General features: G+C 37.4%; 1 protein-coding gene and 1 pseudogene across 3 annotated transcripts in view; both read left to right on the top strand.

The window, feature by feature from the left end:
• Window positions 1-409: 409 nt before the first annotated feature.
• Window positions 410-4,491, top strand: LOC138079676 (mesoderm-specific transcript homolog protein pseudogene; annotated as a pseudogene).
• A 9,000-nt stretch (window positions 4,492-13,491) lies between these two features.
• SNX13 (sorting nexin 13) overlaps window positions 13,492-22,524 on the top strand; it is a 93,097-nt gene continuing 84,064 nt past the window's right edge. For 2 of the 3 annotated variants that reach the window (XM_068972342.1, XM_068972341.1), the window contains exons 1-2: window positions 13,492-13,581; window positions 14,643-14,764. In XM_068972342.1, the coding sequence (XP_068828443.1) occupies window positions 13,504-13,581; window positions 14,643-14,764 (200 nt within the window). In that variant the 5' untranslated portion in view covers window positions 13,492-13,503. Of the gene's footprint in view, window positions 13,582-14,642; window positions 14,770-22,524 lie in introns of those variants that run through there. The other variant, XM_068972340.1, reaches the window with a different exon arrangement.

Genomic DNA, 22,524 nt, shown 5'->3' with positions numbered 1-22,524 from the left:
AGGAGTCAGAATTTGAATAGAATCAAATCCCACTCTTACTCTTAATAGCTGTGTGACCTTGGACCATTTTTAAAAAATCTTCTCTGTTCTTTAGTTTCTCTGTTGTTAAACTAGAAATAATAATAGTGATTAAGCTAAAATCGATCACTAGACCAGTGGTCTCCAACCTTTTTGCACCAGGGACCCATTTCATGGAGTATGATTTTTCCATGGACCAGGGAGAAGGGGGATGGGTTTGGGATGATTCAAGTGCGTTACCTCTGTTGTGTACTTTATTTTTATTTTTGTTACATCAGCTCCACCTCAGATCAATAGGCATTAGACCCCAGAGGTTAGGGATGCCTGCACTAGAGCATAGACTCGTTTACTACCCAGAGAAACCATAGAGCGTAGACGAAGAAGTGAAGGCATGGAGCGGCTACACAGGTAATAAATAATGAAAGTTAGATTTCCATTCAGTTGAACTCCAGACTTCATGTTTTTTGAGCACCGTGCTATATTACCTTCTCGATTACTTCTTAGGTCGTTCTGAGGAGGACATGAGGTACGCATGTAGAATACTTGGTACAGTTTTGGTTTTCAGAGGTTCTGGAATTGTGAGTAAGGTTTTGTGGACTTAGGGATTAGTTTTGGTAGCATTATAGATATATAATTGTCCTTAGTTCTGAACAGTTCTGGTAAATTATTAGAAATGAAACTATCACAAACCCCATCCCAGACATAATGGACCAGAATCAGTACTTTAAGAACCTGCATTTTAGATCCTTAAAGTTTGAGAAGTACTGCAAGAGATGATTTTGAAGGTTTCTTCCATCTTACAGTTGTGTGTCGATAACCTTAGGGAAGCAGACATATGGATATTTCAGTGTTGATATTGTGTTTGGAGAAGAAAATAGTAATTTTAATGAAATGTTATTTTACTGAAAAGTATTGTTTTAATAAAAATCACAGTTACGTGGATTTATTTCTATTCTTTGGCTTCCATTCTGAATTTGTAAAAAATTTCTGATGTAGTACAAAACTGTCCTAAATTGTATCATCCTGTGTCATCTGAGAAAATAATCAGAACTCAAAAACTTTGAATGGTTTTAGATGAAATCTTTTTCTTAATCTCACTGGATAATAAGATTATAATATTAGCCAAACATATAAATGGGAAACCTAAATCTAACATAAAACTTCCTTATTTTGGACAGTTCTCTATACTGATGTTTCATTGTTTAGTTCAGTTCAGTCGCTCAGTCGTGTCCAACTCTTTGCCACCCCATGAACTGCAGCACGCCGGGCCTCCCTGTCCATCACCAACTCCCGGAGTTCATTCAAACCCATGTCCATTGAGTCGATGATGCCATTCAACCATCTCATCTTCTGTTGTCCCCTTCTCCTTCTGCCCTCAATCTTTCCCAGCATCAGGGTCTTTTCCAATGAGTCAGCTCTTCACATCAGGTGGCCAAAGTTTCAGCTTCAACATCAGTCCTTCCAATGAACACCCAGGACTGATTTCCTTTAGAATGGATTGGCTGGATTTCCTTGCAGTCCAAGGGACTTTCAACAGTCTTCTCCAACACCACAGTTCAAAAGTATCGATTCTTCGGCGCTCAGCTTTCTTTATAGTCCAACTCTCACATCCATACATGACCACTGGAAAAACCATAGCCTTGACTAGATGAACCTTTGTTGGCAAAGTAATGTCTCCGCTTTTTAATATGCTGTCTACGTTGGTCATAACTTTCCTTCCAAGGAGTCTTTTAATTTCACTGCTACAATCATGATCTGCAGTGATTTTGGAGCCCCCCAAAATAAAGTCTGACACTGTTTCCACTGTTTCCCCAAATCTGTCTGCCATGAAATGATGGGACTGGATGCTATGATCTTAGTTTTCTAAATGTTGAGCTTTAAGCCAACTTTTTCACTCTCCTCTTTCACTTTCATCAAGAGGCTCTTTATTTAGCTCCTCTTCACTTTCTGCCATAAGGGTGGTGTCATCTACATATCTGAGGTGATTGATATTTCTCCCGGCAATCTTGATTCCAGCCTGTGTTTCTTCCAGCCCAGCGTTTCTCATGATGTACTCTGCATATAAGTTAAATAAGCAGGGTGACAGTATACAGCCTTGATGTGCTCCTTTCCTGATTTGGAACCAGTCTGTTGTTCCATGTCCATTTCTAACTGTTGCTTCCTGACCTGCATACAGGTTTCTCAGAGAGGCAGGTTAGGTGGTATGGTATGCTCATCTCTTTCAGAATTTTCCACAGTTTATTGTGAACCACACAGTCTTTGGCATAGTCAATAAAGCAGAAACAGATGATCCAGTGGATGTTGGCAATTTGATCTCTGGTTCCTCTGCCTTTTCTAAAACCAACTCGAACATCTGGACATTCACAGTTCACGTATTGCTGAAGCCTGGCTTGGAGAATTTTAGACATTACTTTACTTACTATTTGAAGTTAAATATTGTAAGATTAACCACAAAACAAATGTGCACTTGAGTTACTTGATTGGAAATATTTAATTTTGTTAATCCCTGTAATATAGAAATTTCTCTCAAACTTAATTGAGGTAAAGGGTTTTCTGTAGGTTTTTCTTTTTTTTCATGTGACAGTAATGTCTGTTTTGTTTACTGTTAATTCACTAGTGTTTGGCACATTGTAGGTATTCACAAATATTTGTCAAATGAATGAATTAAGAGTTTGTTTTTTTGATGACTTTTGCTACCATCTTCCAACAAGTAGGAAGAGACTTGTAAGATTCTGAAAATTTGAGTTTTTAGACAGTTGAGCATCTCTTCACATTAAATAACTGAGTTAATAATCTTTATCAGATTATATAATTATGTTTCTTTCTTGAAAATCTTTTTAATTTTTAAATTTCTTGAATTGATATTCAAACAGATGGAAAACATGTTTATACTGTTTAAAGCAAATGCTTTGTTAAAAACCAGGACATTTGAGTACTGTTTGAGAAGCCCCTAGTGTATTGTCCTCCAGTTGCATGCTGCCTTCCTTCCTTCATCTGCAAAGACAGCCATTTTGCTTGGTTTCATACAACCTCTGAATAGTAAGTTGTTAACTTACTTAAGTTGTAAGTGGTTAACCAGTAAGTTGTTTAGCTTTGAAAACTGGCTAGCAAGCATAAATATAACTTTGTAAAGAAGGAGTAGTATTGCTAATATTGGGTCAAATCTCATTGAAGAAGGTAGGTTGGATAAATTATCTGGGTCATGGTCTGGTTTGGCTTTCCTGAGAGTTTATAAGAATGCTTTTCAGGAAAGTCAGTGGAAAGTTTTATTTGAGTGGATCTTGGTTGAAATAGTATCTGTTTCTGGTAGTTGGCCATCTCCCAGTACTGTAATGTGGATCAGGTATCTGGGTGTTCTGCAGAAGTATTGTCAAAGGGACTAAACACTGTACTTTCTTCTAAGCCACCATGTCCTAGTTTTAGCTCTTACATAGAAGTCAGGGGAGGCACAGCCTGGTTCCCCCAACATGGAGTCTTGTAGGCTAGGTCTCACCTTAATCAGGAGGAAGTAGTGCTGGGTCCACTGGGGCTGTTGGCTGTGCCCCTGCTTGTGGCCTGTCTGCAGTCCCTGCCCCCTGCCTCCAGCTTTCACCTACTCTTTACTCATGGAAGTCACCAGGCAAAGTTTTTACTTTCAAGGGACTTCGAATCTTCTACCATGGGATCTTCTTCTCCATGGGATGTGGTTGGGAGTCCAGAGATAGTTGTGGTTTTACATGGCTTTCCAACATCCAGCTATGATTGGTACAAAATTTCAGAAGGTCAGACCCTCAGGTTTCATTGAGTGATTGCTCTCAATTTCCTAGCGTTTGGCCTCAGCAACAAACCGAGACCACATCACTATTCCATATTCGAGCAGGCTAGCATCGTGAAGGTGCTTTGTGGCATCTGGGACTTCAGAACCGTAGGATCAACCTGTTGTCTCATGACTATTAGGGATATTGTTGCTCAGAAGCTGTTGTGTAAGTTCAAGCAGAATTGATCTGGTCTGCTTACCATGTACAGTTTCTTTCTGTCAAGTGGAGGTTTATTTCCTGAGACTGCCTGTCCTCCCCTTCTCCAAAAACTTCTCAGAGATGGAGGCATGCTGTCACCCTGCCTCACGTAGTTGATGAGGAATTCTCTCGTGATCTCACACAGCCTTCAGGCTGTGCACCACCCCTCTGAGAGTGAGCTGTGGGACATGTGGGCAGGGATATGTGACAGTGATGGGAATGTGGTTATTGACAGTCTTTGCAGTACATCAGTCAGAGGAAGTTCAGAAGATGCTGGTTGGAGCTCTGTCTGTTTCCATTCCTGTGCATTTTATCTATGGGCCATTGGATCCAGTGAATCTCTAGGGTTTTTGGAGCTTTGTAGGAAAACACTGATGTCCACAGTGTCGATTTTGGATGACCACATCAGCCACTGTCCACAGCTAGAGGATCCGTGGGCTTGTTGAATGCATATATGGACTTAATTAACTCATTCTGAGCTGGACAGAGTAGCTTCCGGGTATTACCTCCCCTATTCCTGTGCTGTGCTCGCTTCAGTCGTATCTGACTCTTTGCAGCCCTATGTTCTGTAGCCCTCCCAGTTCCTCTGTCCATGCGATCTTCCAGGCAAGAATACTGGAGTGGATTGCCATTTCCTCCTCCAGAGGATCTTCCTGACCCAGGGATCGAACCTGTGTCTCTTTTGACTCTTGCTTTGGCAGGTGTGTTCTTTACCACTAGCATTACCCCAGAACCCCTCTTCCTTATCTGTTGTGTATTCCAGTTAGGAAGAAATGCCCAAAAGAAGTCCTGGCCACCAAACACTTCTCTTACAGAAGTCCATCTGACCCACATTGGTGAACAGCATATAGTAAAAAGCCAGCAGAAGCTGTGAGGGCGACCTGATAGTCTGCCTTCCGTTCCTTTGACATCTGATCAAGTTGGGCTTGCCTTTGTCTTTGAGTTATTAGGAAGTTCTGATGGGTACTACTACTCACTGATGCAGAAAATTTGACATTCTTCTGCATAAGAGTCTTTGGAACACTTCTGTGTACTTTTCTGAAAAGTACTGATTTCTGGTCCTGATTGAAATTATCTGAAGGTGCTGCCTTCACCACCCTTGAATGGCTTTGAGTTCTCCAAGCGACACAGCTTCAAGTGAGAGAGTCTCCTTTGTCGTAACTTTGGTTTTGGTTCCATTAGCTGCTTCTATTTGTAGAGATTTTGTTAGACTTTGGTTTAAATAATGCCGTATTCTCAGTATACTTTAAGACTATGATTTACCTACATGGATTATATTTTTATGTTCTGTAAGGATACTAAACCAGCAGACACATACCCTAGCAGAGTAGTTTAAGCTTATTAATAAGTGGGTCTAAATCTAAGCTGTTTACAGAATTTCCTAAAATCACAGGATATTAAAGACAGTAGCCTCTGTGCCAGAGATTTACTGTTACTTGCTGTTAAAACTGGTCTTTCCAGCTACTAATGGTGGGGCTCTTCATAGCTTAGTGTGTGGAGGCAGGTCCCTCCTGAGCTGGAGTGGAGAGGATGGGATCTTGTACAGTCCACATCACCAGGCTGGATGTTTATTGACTGCTTAACCTTCTTGTTGGTGCCCCAGAGAGGGTTCCTTGTGTAGCTTAGCAGTTCCTGTACTTTACAGACAGGAAAGTTTCAGAAACTTTAAGAACAAAGTCTGAAAGGCCTATAAGCAAATGATGCTATATACTTTTTTTTTAAGCCACAGTTTCATTGTTTTAGTTAAAACAGGATTATTAACTAGTGATTAAAAAATTTTTATTAGCAACTTCAAGTATAACAACTGGAATAAGTCTTTATTTTCTATATATAAAAATGAATTTTGACAGAAAAAAAAAAAGGTCAGGGAAGACCACTTCTGTAGGTGCAGTAGTATCCCCAGCTGATTCAAGGAGCTGATCAGGAAGGCAGAGTAGAAACTTCATCAACAGGCATTGTTGTCTGGTTAAAAAGATGAGTGGCCAGGTTGAGGGAAAAATATAAAAATATTAATGAAGTAGAGTTGTATAGTTCTTATGTAGAAGAAAAAATAAAAAAGCCCTTTACTGAGGGATATAAAAGAAGATATGAATAAAGGGAAAGGTACTGTTTGGGGATAGGAAGACTCACTATTATAAATTTTCCTTAAATCTTATCCAAGATTCTGTTCATGTGTTAATCATTGAAAACTTCTTAGACCAGTCATAATTTATTTTCCTCCATAGCCTTCATCCCCATTTGATACTAATTTTGTTGTTTATTCACTGAGCTGTGTCTGACTGTTTGCAATCCTGTGAACTGCAGTTAACCAGGCTTCCCTGTCCATCACCAACTCCAGAAGCTTGCTGAAACTCATGTTCATTGAGTTGGCGATGCCGTTCAACCATCTCACTCTCTGTTGCCCCCTTTTCCTCCTGCCCTCAATCTTTCCCAGCATCGGGGTCTTTTCCTGCGAGTCGGCTCTTCGCATCAGGTGACCAAGGTATTGGAGCTTCAGCATCAGTCCTTTCAATGAATATTCAGGGTTGATTTCCCTTAGGATTGACTGGTTTAATCTCCTTGAAGTCGAAAGGACTCTCAAGAGTCTTCTCCAGCACCAGAATTTGAAAATATCAATTCTTTGGCCCTCAGCCTTCTTTATGTTTCAACTCTCATTTGCACACTACTGGAAAAACCATAGCTTTGACTATACAGACCTTTGTCAGCCAAGTGATGTCTCTGATACGCTGTCTAGGGAGCTTTCCTTCCAGGGAGCAAGCGTCTTTTAATTCCATGGCTGCAGTCACTGTCTGCAGTGATTTTGGAGCCCAAGAAAATAAAATCTGTCACTGTTTCCTCCTTTTCCCCTTCTATTTGCCATAAAGTGATGGGACCGGATGCCATGATCTTAATTTTGTGAATGTTGAGTTTTAAGCTAGCTTTTTCACTCTCCTCTTTCACTAAATATATTTATTTCTTTGTCTTTTTTTCTTCTGGAATGTAAACTTATGAAGGTATGTAAATTCATGAGAGTGTGCTTGTTGTTCTTCCCTTATTAGAATGTCTTATGCCTTGTGATAGCCCCAGCACTTTGAACTTAGAGCACAGAGGAAGCAGTCAATGACTGGTGAATGAATAAATAAGTAAAACTTTCTCTCATAATCCATAGTACTTATTGTCTATTCTGTAGTTTTTTGGTCATTAATTTTGTTCAGTTTAGCATATTTTCTATTATTTTCTTTTGGTTTCTGTTGCTTTCTATTATTTTCTTTTGGTTCAGTGTCTAATTGTTTCATTCCTGTAAGACATTCTTCTCTGTGCTCCTTGATGGCAGGAGTGGGACAAATACATCCTTTGTATACCTCACAGTACAAGGCAAATGGATGTAGGAACTTGTTGAACTGAATACATTTATTTACTCATAATAAATTGCTAGAATCCAGTTTGCCTTCAACAAAATGAGTGTTTTTAATAGATAAAACAGTGTATTTCTAAATAAAATAGGATTTGTTTATAAAGATGGAAAATTTTTAGAGATGTTTTGTTGTACTTATGGTAAATTTTGGTAACTGTAAGTTGTGCAATTATAATTTTACAAATCTCTACACACAATTTGAGCAAAAGAAAAATATCATAATTTTCAGTGAGAGGTAGATTTCTTACCTTGACATTTTAATTTTTAAAAAGTCTCATGCTATAGTTTTACAATATTCTACACAAGTAAAATCTGTACCTTCTATACTTGCTATTGCATATATAAATATGTGAATATTTTTATTATAAGCACTTTATTCTCATTCCAGTATATCATTCAAGAGTTTATATAACTTTTTCTTGTTCGTTTATTTTCCCAGTGGATTTTTTAAAACACTGCTGATACACTATGAATTTATTTCTACTTATAGATTTGATATATTGTTGGAGATAAATTTCCAGTAATGCACTGTCAAAAGTAAATATTTTTAAAATTATTGAAACAGTACTGTGAAATGCTTAAAAGGAAAAAAATATAAACTATGAAAAAGTTTTGTTGGTTCTTTTCTCGTTCCTGTGGAAAGTTATGTATTTATTAAAAAGATTTTTTTCCTGCTTTGTTTCAGACCAGTCTATCCATATGGGGATGGGGAAGCCTTGGCATTGTCCTTTCTCTAATAACATTTGGACCCTTTGTAATATTTTATTTGGCATTTTATATCCTCTGCTTTGTGGGTGGGTAAGTATTCTCAATGATAATTTTATAGTTTATGTCATGTTCAGTGGTTCAGAATGGAAACATGACCATGATACTGCAGTAAGAAAAAAAGCATGACCATGAGAAATGGCAGTATGCTTTGTGAATGCTGTTATTTTTACCAAAGTTAAAAATAGTAAAATTAAGATACCTAAAGAAATAAAAGTATCAATAGTTACGATTTGTAACAGCAGTGTAGGGGTAGTTATATTAAAAAATAAAATTTATGTTATGGTGATATAAACTTTTTTGTATAATTTGAAAAGTTAAGAATTTTTTATTTTTGGTGTTCTGTAAAATTTTTAAATACTTTTGTTGAAGTTCTGTGAGATTTTTTAGATAAAGCGAGATATAGATAGGCTGTAGAAGAACCACTAAAAACTCTGGATTAAACATTAAGGCACATGAAAGGATCTGAAATTCCAAGTTCGTTTTATGTCGTAAATTGATCTGTTATTCTGTTCCAAATTATTGATCTCACTGAAACTTGCTGCCACAGTAAGGGGACTTCAATTTATATATTAACAGGCATCCCCAAATCATCTTAGGATCAGTTAATTAAGCATTCCCAGGTTACTCAGTTACAGTCAATGAGTATCATAATTCCTGAGTCAAAAATATTTCTTATTTTGGCTCTCATTATGAAGAACGATGGTCCTTTCTTTAATGTAGCTTTATATAGTTTAATGCCTTATGAATTTTAAAAGCAAAAGCAGGCTTTTGTATATATTAAGTAAAATAATTACTATATAAAATAAATTAAAGTATATAAGTAAAATAATATAACTGAAAGTCATCTAAGTTTTACTGATTTTTTTCTCATTAAATTTTAAAAATATGTTTTTGTTCTTTTGCCTGCTTAACATGCAAGTCAGAAGAGAATTAATAAATTTTCTTATGGAAGCTACCAGGTGTTTTTTTAATTGGGGATGGTTTTGGCTAGTCAAACTTAAGTTTTTGAGTTCTGCAATTTATCTGTATACACTGTTGATAATGTATACATTGTGCTTATAGTCAAAGCTAGTCACTTATTTTTTAATGTAAAGAAAACCTTTGATGTTTTTTCTTTTTTCCTTTTGGATTGTTGTTTTAGGATACTTTAAGTACCAGTGTGGGTTATTTAATGGCATTCCGTTATGTTTGGTCATGCAATTTTCTACAGCACCTGCTTTTTCTTAAACCTCAAGGCTGAAGCTATGAATTAGGTTCTAAGATCAGGCTGTTCTTAGCTTTCTTTCCTACTGTCACACTGTGGGCAAAGGTGCACATTTTAACAGTCTGGTTTATGATAATGTTTTTAGAAATACATTGTTAACGTAATATAAGCATTTTATTGTGTCTAGGTAAAACTGAAATACAAGACCAACTTAATTCTTAGTAATAATGTTTGATACAACACAGATATGTGAAATTTACTTATAATTCTGTGGCCAGTCTTTTAAAAAAGAGACAGACTTGAGGACATAAATTGACTTGAGTGTATCTGTTTCTTCACGCGCCTCCTTGTGCTGAAGAGCAGTGAGGTAGCAGATAGCCACAGAAAGCAGAGGACCTTGAAACTGCCTTTGAGTAGCTGAGGCTGACTATGTTTAATTTTTCACTTTCTCCTCTTGTCACTGTACTCTTTCAATCATTGTAAGATTACTATAAATCATTATAAAGTTAAAATTTAATTTTCGTTTATGGATTTCCTGTCCACTCAGTAGTGCTTCAGTTTGTTTGGTCAGTTTTAAATGTAGGAAATGCTGATAGCATTTAATCAACACTTAAAGTAGGTCTAAACCAGTATTTGTCCATAATTGTTTTAAAAATAGCTTTTTGGGATATATTTATGTTTCTTTTTAAATTCCAGACTTATTTCAAATGAATTATAAATTGGATCATCTTTTTTTCTGTATAGCCTTTGTTTATATTCCTAGTGGCAAGTTATCTCTCTAATTAGTTAACAGACCTATAGAAATACATCTCATTTGTCTTTATCCTTGGTTATTAGCTTGCCTGCTTAATTAATGAAGGCTTATTATCCTAAAGTTCGAAAATGTTGCCTGAGAGTCTTATGAAATAATATTGAACGAAAACTTGGAAAGGCATTATTGTATAAATTCACAAAATGTTTATGGTTTTTTTAAACTTGAAAACTTAACAAAATCTGTCAATTCCTTGCCTTGCCAGAGTCACAAACTGACTTTTTAGTGCATGATAAGCCATCTATTAAATCAGAAAAATATGTATTAAATTGTAGTGAAATTTTGTTTTGTATCTGTAATTAAATTTCTTTCAGGGGTTTTGTTGTTACTCTCCTGTTTGGAAAAACAAACTCAGAGAAGTACCTAGAGCAGTGTGAACATTCATTTCTCCCTCCAACATCAACTGGGATTCCTAAGGTAAGAAGGGTAAAGGAATGTAAAACCTTAAAGTCCTGCTGTGTGTAGTGTTGATAATGTGATCGCTTTTACATGGCTTGACACATTTTCCTATAGTTCACTAATGCTCACTACAAATTTATGAGAGACTAATGATCAGGCTTAGAAAATGCATGTTGGACGTTAAAAGTGAGCATGCAAATTTGAGGAAAAGATAAAAATTTGGAATCTTTTCCTGCTGTCTTAACATAGAATTTTGATGCATCACACCATCATGTCATTGTCAATTATTGAAATGTCAGTGAATGTACTATTTTGAATGAAGTAAATGCATAGGAACCAGAGTGGGGAAAATGGGCACTTTTTCTTAAACTCACTTGAAAAGTAGAGCTTGCAGTTAGGCTATGCTGTTTCTATAATTTTGTTAACTCAAGCTCAATTTTATGTCTTTCATGTTGCAATTTTTCTTTTTTTTTCAAATATCGTACTATATAAATAAGATTGAAATTCCATACTAGATGTAGGCTTCAGATTCGCAGTGCCTTCAGTTACTATTGTGGGATTGTAATGACTTTTCTTGTATGAAGAGAAGAAAATGGTCTGGAGTCGGTGCCAGTAACTGAATTTTATAATTATTAACATGTCCATTATGTGCTAATATGACTTTCATATTGATAAGTAAATACAGTTTTTCTAATACTTAGTGTAACCTTTAAAATAATCTCTGAAACTTACCTCTGCCTCCCTTTAAAACTCCTATTAATGTGTGTTCTCTGCATTTGCTTACATCTTTTTGAGGTAATGAACCTTTTCTTTTTTAACTGAAGTATAGTTGGCTAACAGTGTTGTATTAATTTCTGCTCTACAGCAAAGTGACTCAGTTACACACAGACATGCATTCTTTTTTTAAATGTTCTTTTCCATTATGGTTTATCCCAGATTTGATACAGTTCCCTGCGCTATACAGTAGGACCTTGTTGCTTGTCCTTTCTAAGTGTAATAGTTTGCATCTTCTAACCCAGAACTCCCAGCCATTCCCTCTCCCTCCCCTGTTCCCTCTTGGCAACCACAAACCTGTTCTCTGTGTCTGTCATTCTGGTTCATAGATAGATTCAATTGTACCATATATTAGATTCAACATATAAGCGATACCATATGGTATATGTCTTTCTTTTTCTGACTTACTTCATTTAGTATGATAATCTCTAGTCACATCCATGTTGCTGCAAATGGCATTATGTTGTTCTTTTTTATGGCAGAGAAGTATTCTGTACTCTACACACACCCCTTTTATTTAGCTGTTGATGGACATTTAGTTTGTTTCCATGTCTTGGCTGTTGTGAATAGTGCTGCTGTGAACATAGAGGTGCATGTATCTTTTTGAATTACAGTTTTGTCCAGGTATATATGCCTAGGGATGGGATTGCCGGATCATATGGTAGCTCTATTTTTAGTTTTCTGAGGAACCTCCATACTGTTTCCCATAGTGGCAACATCAACTTACATTCCCACTAATAGTGTGGGAGGGTTGCCCTTTCCCCACACCCTCTCCAGCATTTGTTATTTGTAGACTTTAATGATGGTCATTCTGACTGGTGTAAGGTGGGTGGTACCTCACTGTAGTTTTTCTTTGCATTTCTTTGATAATTAGTGATGTTGGGCATCCTTTCATGTGCCTACTGGCCATTTGTATGTCTTCTTGAAGAAATGTCTGTTAAGGTCTTCTGCCCATTTTTCATTTGGATTGTTTGACTTTTTGCCTTTTCTTTTTGAATCATTTCTTAGCCATCCATAGTTTCTATTCATTTGAATGGAACATAGAGAGGATGATGCAAAATATTTTAAGAATTATGATTTTAAACAGCAATAAATCATAATCAAGATTGGTTAAATCTTTATGATCTATTTTTTGGTATATGGTATAAATAAATAGTGATTTTGATTTGCTTTCTCTAAAATGATTTATATTTTATGAAAAATTCTTAGTGGTTGCATGGGGTAACTTGAAACTTATGCTTTTAATGTGCATTTGTGTTTAAAAAATTTTTTTTGTCTGTTTATGACTGTGCTGGCTCTTTGTGCTCTGTAGGCTTTTCTCTAGTTGTGGCACATGGGGCTACTTTCTAGTTGCTGTGTGCGGGCTTCTCATTGTACGTGGCTTCTCTTATTGCACAGCCCGTGTGCTCTGGAGTGCGTGAGCTTCAGTAGTTGCAGCATTTTCGCTCAGTAGTGGCGGCTCTCCGGCTCTAGAGCACAGGCTTAGCAGTTATGGTGCACTGGCTTAGCTGCTCCACGTCAGGTGGAGTCCTCCCAGATCCGGGATCAAATCTGTGTCTCCTGTGTTGGCAGCTGTATTCTTTACCGCTGAGCCACCAGGAAAGTGCTGGTTTGTATTAATTAAAGAGTATCCAACTACTTTTTACTGTATTTCCAGGTCACTGATGTTTCTGAAAACTACGGACAAAAGAAATTAATATTTTTTAATTGCTGAGAACCATCCCTTAGTAAAAATTCATTAAAAATGTGTTAATTTGGCAGCTGGTATACTCCTTTGGGCTGGGAGGGAGAAGGAAATGGGGGTGTGTCTAATAGAGACCATTATTAATTTGCCTCACCTGAAACACTAATTTATGGTTTTAAACTTTCATTGAAATATGATAACAGTATACCTGACATTTTCAGTGTCTCACATTCTAAATAATGTTTGCTGATTATTGTTACTGAGGATATCTAGTTTTGTTAATTTGAGACATAGTGTTTGCTTGATACCTGAGTCTCAAGAAATAGGTTATTTATTAGCTTGAAGATAATGACAGGGATGTTACAGTGACTATTTAGTTAGAAATAAGCTATAGAGATTTTGAATCAAGAAACTATGCAATAAAACATTATGATTCCCTTTCAGTGCTTAGAAGAAATGAAACGGGAAGCCAGAACTATAAAGATTGATAGAAGATTGACAGGTGCCAATATAATTGATGAACCTCTCCAGCAAGTGAGTTTCAATATATGGTATTTGAATTCCATATATTGTATGCTGGGTGCATTTCTCTTGAAATACTAAGAAATAATTTTGCTATTTATGTAATATGCTGAAAATTCATTATAATGCTATTCTTGGATTCTCTATGTAAATTTGCTGCCTTATTTATGAACTTATTTATATGTGTTTGCTTTGTATTAAAGCCTTTTGGTTGAATTTACATTGAGAAAAAAAGTTTCTACTGACATCTGATAGTGTTTCTAATTGTTTTAAGAGTTAAAATGTTGCTCTTCAAAAATTTTTGTTCTTCAGCTGATGACTAAGCTAGTGGTTTGATAAGTCAGAGGTTTTTCTACTAGTTTTATTACTTTTTAAAATAGATATTACTGGCTTCATTCAAAAATACTTTAAAAATTAAAATTATTCTCTCCCAAAATATTTTCATTGACGCTCAGTTATATGACTGTTGCAAATAATGTGTACCTTAAAATTCTAAATATTATTTTATAGATAAACCCTTATTTAGTTTATCTGATTTGCAGAAAAATTATACATTACATTGTATGATTTGCCATTTATTGGGTAACAATGCTGTTGACACTATCACTGGTATTAGAATTAAGTGAATTATGTCATTTTTGTCATTTGACTGCAATGAATCTGATTATACTCTCAAAGAAAACATTTTTTTCAAGATTATTAGGATCTCTTGATATTATTTTGCATCTCATTCCATCAAACTAACTAAAACTCTTCATTGTATTTTAGCACTGGAAATTAATGTTTCTGCAAGCTCCATCTTTAACCTGAATTTGGGTAGGGCTTCACCATAGATAATCTTTAATTTAAAAAAAAATTAGGCAGTGGATGAATTAGGCTAACAAAATAACTTAAAATTTTTTGAAATGCTTTTTAGCATATTGATGCTCTTGTAATGAAGATAGTTATTTACTACCACAATTTATTAGGTAGAGAATAAATGAAAATTTCACATAAACTTTTTAAGTTTTAGTTTGCCACTGTTACTTTTTAAATCCTTAAAAACTGTATTTTTTCCTGTATTTCTGTTTTAGGTTATCCAGTTTTCCTTGAGGGATTATGTCCAGTATTGGTATTATACACTAAGTGATGATGAATCTTTTCTTCTTGAAATTAGGCAGACTCTTCAGAATGCACTCATTCAGTTTGCTACTAGGTAAGGTCACTGCATTGTATTTATGCAGAAAAATTTAAATATTGTTTGTATCAATAGGGAAAATAACTTTTAAATGAAAGGAGAAAATTGGTTATTCCAAGGTAAGTAGAGCAGTAGATTGTTATTGTGGGATAACTCTTAGTTTATGGAACTAGAGCCCTGAAAAGCCTTTCCTCTTTTACAACTGCAGAATGTTTATCTCGACTAATCCCTGTTTTCTAAGTTTGTATGTCAGTGTCTTCCTCAGGACCCAGTTGTCCAATCATGTGACAGTTCAGAGTCTTTCATCCCACTTATTGATAATACTTTTTCCCCTCTTACCCAGATACTCTTTTTTTTTTTAAATTACAATATCATTCTTTTATTATATTGTTCTGGAAATAAGATTTAGTACAGTTAAACTCAAAGTAAATACTGAACCAAGGTGGCAGGGCCAGACAGTCAGAACATGATTCAGAAATCTGCCAGTGGAAGATGCTCTTGGACATGATTAGGAGGTGTTTCACTGTCATAGAACAGTAGGGCGGGGGAGGGGTTCTGAAACATAAGGCAGGATCAGGTCCTCTACCTTAGACATTGAGGAGCTTGGCTCAGATTGGTGTAAGGAATGGTTTGTATTCTGATGCCAACCGACCGCTAGAAACCTCAGAAGGTTTTTGTTATTGTTGGCATTTTTAATATGAATGTTTATATAATAATATATGAAATATATAAATATGTGCCAACAGATGCAGTGTGTGTGGTGTGCATATTTATCTATATATATTTGTATGTCTGTGTGTGTGGTAAAAGTAAATGTAAACATATAAACAGGATGGATCCCAATCTTCTAGAATCATTTCCTCTGGAGTAACAGAGGAAATATTTGTTTGAACCCCATGCAGTTTACATTTGTCTTCTATTGGAATAACTAGAGTCTCTTTGACAGTTACCTGGCCACAGAATAGTACCGGACTAGTTTCTGGCAACACAAATAAGCTAGCTTGTTGCTCCTTATTGGTCACACCTTAGCATGGTTCCTGCCAATCTCCTACTCCAGCAGGGCTTGAGTAATAAAGCACTAGCAAAAAAAATCCCAGAGTTACTGCATTTCCTCCCTCTTGAATAAGTCTTTGCTTGGCTTAGACTGAGAACCCATGCCCCATAGGTGCTGTTCTGACTAGATTGTATGAAATGAGTGGGAGCAAGAGACAAAATGGCTAGAGCAAAATTGGGAGCCACTGATCCCCACCTGGAGATACAACTTAAGATGCCCACAGACTTGCAGGGAAGAGGTGCAGAGGAATGGAGTGGCAGGGCTCATGTCTTAGGGAAAGCAAGGTGTCCTTGCTTGGCTTCATTTAATCGGCCTTGCCCTGGGCAACCATACGCCACACATGGGCTCTTCATTTCCCAGGGAACTGCATGGGCTTGATGGGCTGCAAGTTCTTGTGCAGTGGGAATGGTGCAACTCCACGATCGCTCTTCAGAGAGTCCCTTCAGAGGGCTGATGATGCCCTGAAGCCTGATGCTAAGGGATGTAGTCACTACCTTCTCCCCCTCCTCCATCTGGGGAACTTTTTTTTCATTCCAAAGGGGCAGAACTCTATCAGTAGTGTCCTTCAGACTTTCACAGGAGGGTAGCTGATGGTTACTGAGGTCTGCATACCTGTAGTCTTGGTGTTGCTGTTGAAGGGACGGTCAGGCTTCACTGGAGATGGTAGAACATCACAGCATCTCCAGATCTTTACCTGGGCTTCATCCTGCTTGGCAGCAACATCTGCCTTATTGAGGCTAAGTCTGCACTACTGGCAGCCACAGTTGATCAGTGGCATCCCGGGTAGTCCATAGAGTCCCAGTTACTTGCTTCTGCACGTGGTGAAGCAGCTGTCAGATTGATAACCATTATCCTGTAGCACCTGCATGTTGTGCTTCAACTCCTGACACCCACTGTGCCCGTGTTGGCTTCTCACCAACCAGTGAAGCCATCCTCCGGGTCCATGTACTCTTCTTGTGTGGGATCAGCACCACCTTGTAGCCATCCATGGCGGTGGTTCTGGGGATAGATTGGGGCTCACTGAGGTTCCAAAGTCACCCCAGATAGTCTGCTTTATTCAAGTGCTGTGAGAAGAGCTCAGTGTAACTGCCCACTTATCTTAGGCACATACCTAATGGAGTCCTCTTAGAAGAACTCAAAGGAGCAGTTGGTGGAGAATATTCAGTTTATTTATTTACTTTCAGAAGAGAAGTACATTTTAATGAGATTTCCTTTAAGAAACTTTTCTGAGATATACTAAAATTCTCAATTTACAAACACCCCCTTATATACTGCCTAAATATTTTGGTCTGTATCCTTGTATTTAAACTACTTGATTTTTAAGGGGCCATTTCATGTGCAGAAATTATTTACATTTGAAAGAAAGGATTTTATCTTTGGGTAAGTTTGCTGTCTTTTTTTTTTTTTAATAGAAGATTCTACCCAGTACATGCAGTGATTTTCCTACAAGGCTATGGCCTCAAGGCAGGAGGCTGCATTGCTGTGTCACAAGTAGGTTCTCAAATCTGAAGGTGTTATTCTCTAGCCAGCCCCTCTTCTTCCCCACTTAGGTTCTTGAAATGCACTTTTGTACTTCTGAGAGTCTTGGAGAGTAGAGCTTTGCCCTAGGGCTCTTTCTTTGTTTCTGTTTCTGTCTGAATAGATATTTCCAGCTCATGGTGCCCTGTCAAGACTTTTCTTCTATAATTCAGTTGATCTTAAGGTTTAGAATGGAAGATGAATTCCTCAGCCTCCGGTCACTGAGGCAGGCTGCAGTAGGTTTCATAGTTTGAATTTTAACCTTACTTAGATTGGAGCCCCTTCTCTTTTATGATTAACAGCAAATATTTGGAAAGTAGCCAGCCATAATTATGAGTGTAGATGCACTGTGGAATATAGAAAATATACTGACATACAATCAAAGAAGTCAGAAGTTGGATTTTATGTCCTTTAGTCCATATATGTAACATTATTGCATATTAGATATTGTTTAAGATCATTATTCTGAATCCGTTGGTCACTGCTTTTTATAGTAACACCTTTCTAATGACTTTTTCCCCCCTCTCTGCAAAGATGGGAATAAGAAGAGTTCATTATTCTTTTGTCTGCCTGCTTAAGATTATATTAGAATATAAAAAATTTCAGACCTAGAAAGAATTTTGAACTAGTAATTGGAAGACTTGAGTGAGTTTGTATCCTCTTCTCTCATTTAGCTATGGGACTGTGAGCAAGTATTCTAAATTTTTTGGATTTTGGTTTTTCTCATGTGTGAAATAAGTGTCATAAATACCTGCCCTGTACTGTATTCCTCACAAGGTTTTGGTATGGAGCAAATTCATGTGTTCTTTTAATTCATATTTTGTGTCTACTTTGCCTCAGCCAGATGCTGCAGATACAGCAGTGAATGAAGCAAAAATCCCTGGTCGGTAGAATGTAATGGAAATAGTTCATGTGAAAATGTTTTCAAAATTATGAAGAAATTTAGAAATTTAAGTTTTTATGTCACCCTTCACCCATAGTTTCACAGATGAGGAAGCTAAATTACAGAAAGATTAAGCAGTTAGTCCAAGAGTATCTGTTGAGTTGGGGGCAGAGTAAGAATTAGAGTCGTTCTTAACAGTCACTATCCTGTCCCCCAGTCCCTACCAGACACATTGTGATCTAGATTATCATCTTAGTTTCTCCCACCTGTCATATCACTGCAGTGCTTTGCCTGTTCTTTGATCAACTTCCTGTTACAGTTTTTCTTCCCCCCTCTCTAGCATTCTATTATTGTTCAATTGCTCAGTCATATCCAACTCTTTTGCGACCCCATGGACTGTAGCCCACCAGCCCCCTCTGTCCATGGGATTCTCCAGGCAAGGATACTGGAGTGGGTTGCCATTTCCTTCTCTACTAACGTTCTATGCTTTCAAGCTAAATATTGGGTGATACAGGAAGAACCAAGTTTCTTCCATCCTAGACTGATCTGAATTTTGTCTTTGCTTGGTTGTTGGCCTTAAGTTTTGGGGCAAATTAATCAGCCTCTCTTGAGCTTTAGTTTCCTTATTCATAAAAAGCTGATAATGTTACTTTTGAGACTGCTTTCAGGCTAAAAACGATATGATATAAAGTCTGTAGCATATAGTGAAGCTCAGTTCATGTTTGTGCCTTCTCAATGAATGACTTTATTTTTGTCTTTCATTGGCTTTTTCTAGTAAAGCCATACTAAAATATATGTCTTCGCAGGGACTCCTTGACTATTTCCAATGAGAATATCTAGAAAATTAAGTGCTTATAATCATTACTTGAATATTTCTTGAATTCTTATTCTTGTCTGCTGTGCACTGTGAAGCGTATGTTATCTCTTCTCTCATTCAAATTTCAATCTTGTAGTTTTCAACCAGGGGCCCATGAAGCCTTGAAGATTTAAGCAAAATTTTCTGTGCCTTTTTTTTTCTTCTGAGTGGTTCCATAGATTTTATTTTCAAAAAGGGCCTGTGAACCCCAGAAAGATTTAGAACAACCAGATTCTAGTGTTCATATTTATTTGGCACCTTGAGGAAACAATCACAGAATATCGGCATCAAACAGAATGCTAATTTTGTTATAACAGGAGGGAAAGGATATATGTAGAGTCTGAAGTTCTGGTTTTGAGCTTTAGTTTTGTTATTTATTAAGCTCTATGGCACTGGAAATAGATGGGGAAACAGTGGAAACAGTGTCAGACTTTATTTTTTTGGGCTCCAAAATCACTGCAGATGGTGACTGCAGCCATGAAATTAAAAGACGCTTACTCCTTGGAAGAAAAGTTATGACCAACCTAGATAGCATATTCAAAAGCAGAGACATGACTTTGCCAACTAAGGTCCATCTAGTCAAGGCTATGGTTTTTCCTGTGGTCATGTATGGATGTGAGAGTTGGACTGTGAAGAAGGCTGAGCGCCGAAGAATTGATGCCTTTGAACTGTGGTGTTGGAGAAGACTCTTGAGAGTCCCTTGGACAGCAAGGAGATCCAACCAGTCCATTCTGAAGGAGATCAGCCCTGGGATTTCTTTGGAAGGAATGATGCTAAAGCTGAAACTCCAGTACTTTGGCCACCTCATGCGAAGAGTTGACTCATTGGAAAAGACTCTGATGCTGGAAGGGATTGGGGGCAGGAGGAGAAGGGGACAACAGAGGATGAGATGGCTGGATGGCATCACGGACTCGATGGACGTGAGTCTGAGTGACCTCCGGGAGTTGGTGATGGACAGGGAGGCCTGGCGTGCTGCGATTCATGGGGTCACAAAGAGTCGGACACGACTGATCGACTGAACCGAACTGAGCTGATGGCACTGGTGGTGCAGTGGTAAGAATCCACCTGCCAGTGTGGGAGATGGTGGTTTGATCCCTGGGTTGGGAAGATCCTCTGGAGAAGGAAAGGCAACCCATTCTAGTGCTCGTTTGGGAAATTCCAAGGACAGAGGAACCTGGCGAGCTATTATAGTCCACGGGTCACAGGAAGTCGGACATGACTTAATGACTAAACAACATGACCTTGAATGGATAAGAAACATAAATTCTTTGCATCTAGTGATAACCTGTGTCTGCTTATCAGGTTGTTGTTAAGATTAAATGGCATCAGATATGAGAGAATACATTGTAATGCTAACACGTCATCCTAACCTTAGTACCTGTTTCTAGTAGCAGTTTGGGGAAGGAAACCTTCCCAGGGAACTGTTTAGTTCTATGTGGAACCTGGGCATTAAGCTGGAACTTTAGGGGTTGAATCTGTGATAACCTGTATATTTTTAATTCTCTTCAAATAAGATAGCATGACATTGGAGAGAAAGCCCTGGGAGATCTGTATTGTAATTCTACCTGTACCATTAAGTTATAGTATACTTAGAAAATTTCCTAACATATCTGTAAAATACTGCTACTGATACTTGTCACAAACTCTGAGTTGTGAGGGGCAAATGAGATGATATGCATGTAATATTTCATAAAGTGTTTATCAACCAATCAATGATTTTTTGAGCAAGTTATTTAACTTTCTGTGCCTCAATCTCAGCATCAGTAAAATGAGGTAATTTTCTCATAGGGTTGTTGTAATAATTATATGAGAGAAAAGAACATGTGAAACACCATAGGAATCTGGCATGTAGTATGTATTCAGTGAATGTTAACTTCTTTCTTGTTGTTTTTGTTATTTCTTACATTCCTGGGAATATATGCACACAGATTCTCTTGTCTTCTTAGCTTCATTGTTTTTTGAGGGGAAGGGCAGAGGAAACACAATTAAAACACATGAAATGGAGAGAAAGTGGTTATTTGGGTGGTATTTAAAGGATTTGATCTAGAGAGAGAATGGACCAGAGTACCGGATCAAAACCTGATGTGGATTGAGGCCAAAACTGGACTTCAAGAATGGGTGTATAGAGGTAGAGGTTAGTGGTTAATTGTATATTTTTATAATTCTTATACCATACTGTTCACCCACTTTAAGTTGTTGGCTCTTGGTGTATTCAGAATTGTGCAGCCTTTATCACAGTTAATTTAAGAATGTTTTAATGGCCCCATCAAGAAACATGGTATCCACTAATCAGTCTCTTCCCATATCCCCTACAAGGCTTCTACCTCTAGGTGGTCAACTATATATTTTTTCTATGTCTTTATCGACATTTTACATGGATGAAATAATATATGATCTTTTGTGACTAGGTTCTTTCACTTAGTGTAACGTTTCCAAGGTTCATCCTTGTTGTTCAGTTCAGTTCAATTGCTCAGTCGTGTCCAACTCTTTGTGACCCCGTGGACCACAGCGTGCTAGGCCTCCCTGTCCATCACCAACTCCCGGAGTTTACTCAGACTCTTCTCCACTGAGTCAGTGATGCCATCAACCATCTCATCCTCTGTCGTCCCCTTCTCCTCCTGCTTTCAATCTTCATCCTTGTTGTAGCATATATTATTACTTACTCCTTTTCGTTGCTGAATAATTTTCCATTGTATTCACATACCATGTTTTTTTAATTCATCAGTTGGTAACCATTGGGGTTGTGTCTATTTCTTGGTTTTTATAAAGCATGCTACTATGAGCATTCATGTACATGTTTGTGTAGACTTAATGTTTTCATTTCTCTTAGATGTATACCTTGAAATGAAATTTCTGGGTTGTATGGTAACTCTGTTTAATCTTTTGAGGAACTGCAAACTTTTAAGTGGCTGTCCATTCCTGCCAACAATGTATGAGTGTTCCAATTTCTCTGCCCCTTTGCCTGTACTTGTTATTGTCTGGCTTTTAATTAAAGTCACTCTCCTTGGTCTAAAGTGGTATTTCATTATGGTTTTGATTTACCTTTCCCTGATGGCTAATGATATTAAGCGTCTTTTCTTGTGCTAATTAGTTATTTGTATATCTTGCACAGAGAATGTCATTCAGAGCTTTTCCCTGTGTTAAAACTAGGCCATTGTTGACTGTACTGTATTGCTTCCTGGTTTTATAAATACAGGTTTATTGTTTGATTGGACAGTTGTGCTCATTTGTTTGCATTTTGTCCATGGCTGCTTTTGTGCTGTAGTGGCAGAACTGACTGAGATGATGTGGCCTGCAAAGCCTGAAACATTGCTGTTTGGCTCTTTAGAAAAAGTTTGCATCCATTAAAATATTCAGTTCAGTTCAGTTCAGTTGCTCAGTCATGTCCAACTCTTTGCAACCCCATGAATTGCAACACGCCAGGCCTCCCTGTCCATCACCAACTCCCGGAGTTCACTCAGACTCAT

This window comes from Capricornis sumatraensis, chromosome 5 (genome assembly GCF_032405125.1).
Source record: "Capricornis sumatraensis isolate serow.1 chromosome 5, serow.2, whole genome shotgun sequence".
In the NCBI taxonomy this organism is placed as follows: Eukaryota; Metazoa; Chordata; class Mammalia; order Artiodactyla; family Bovidae; genus Capricornis; species Capricornis sumatraensis.
Note: the sequence above shows the minus strand (reverse complement) of the source record. Positions and strands in the feature narration are given on the sequence as shown.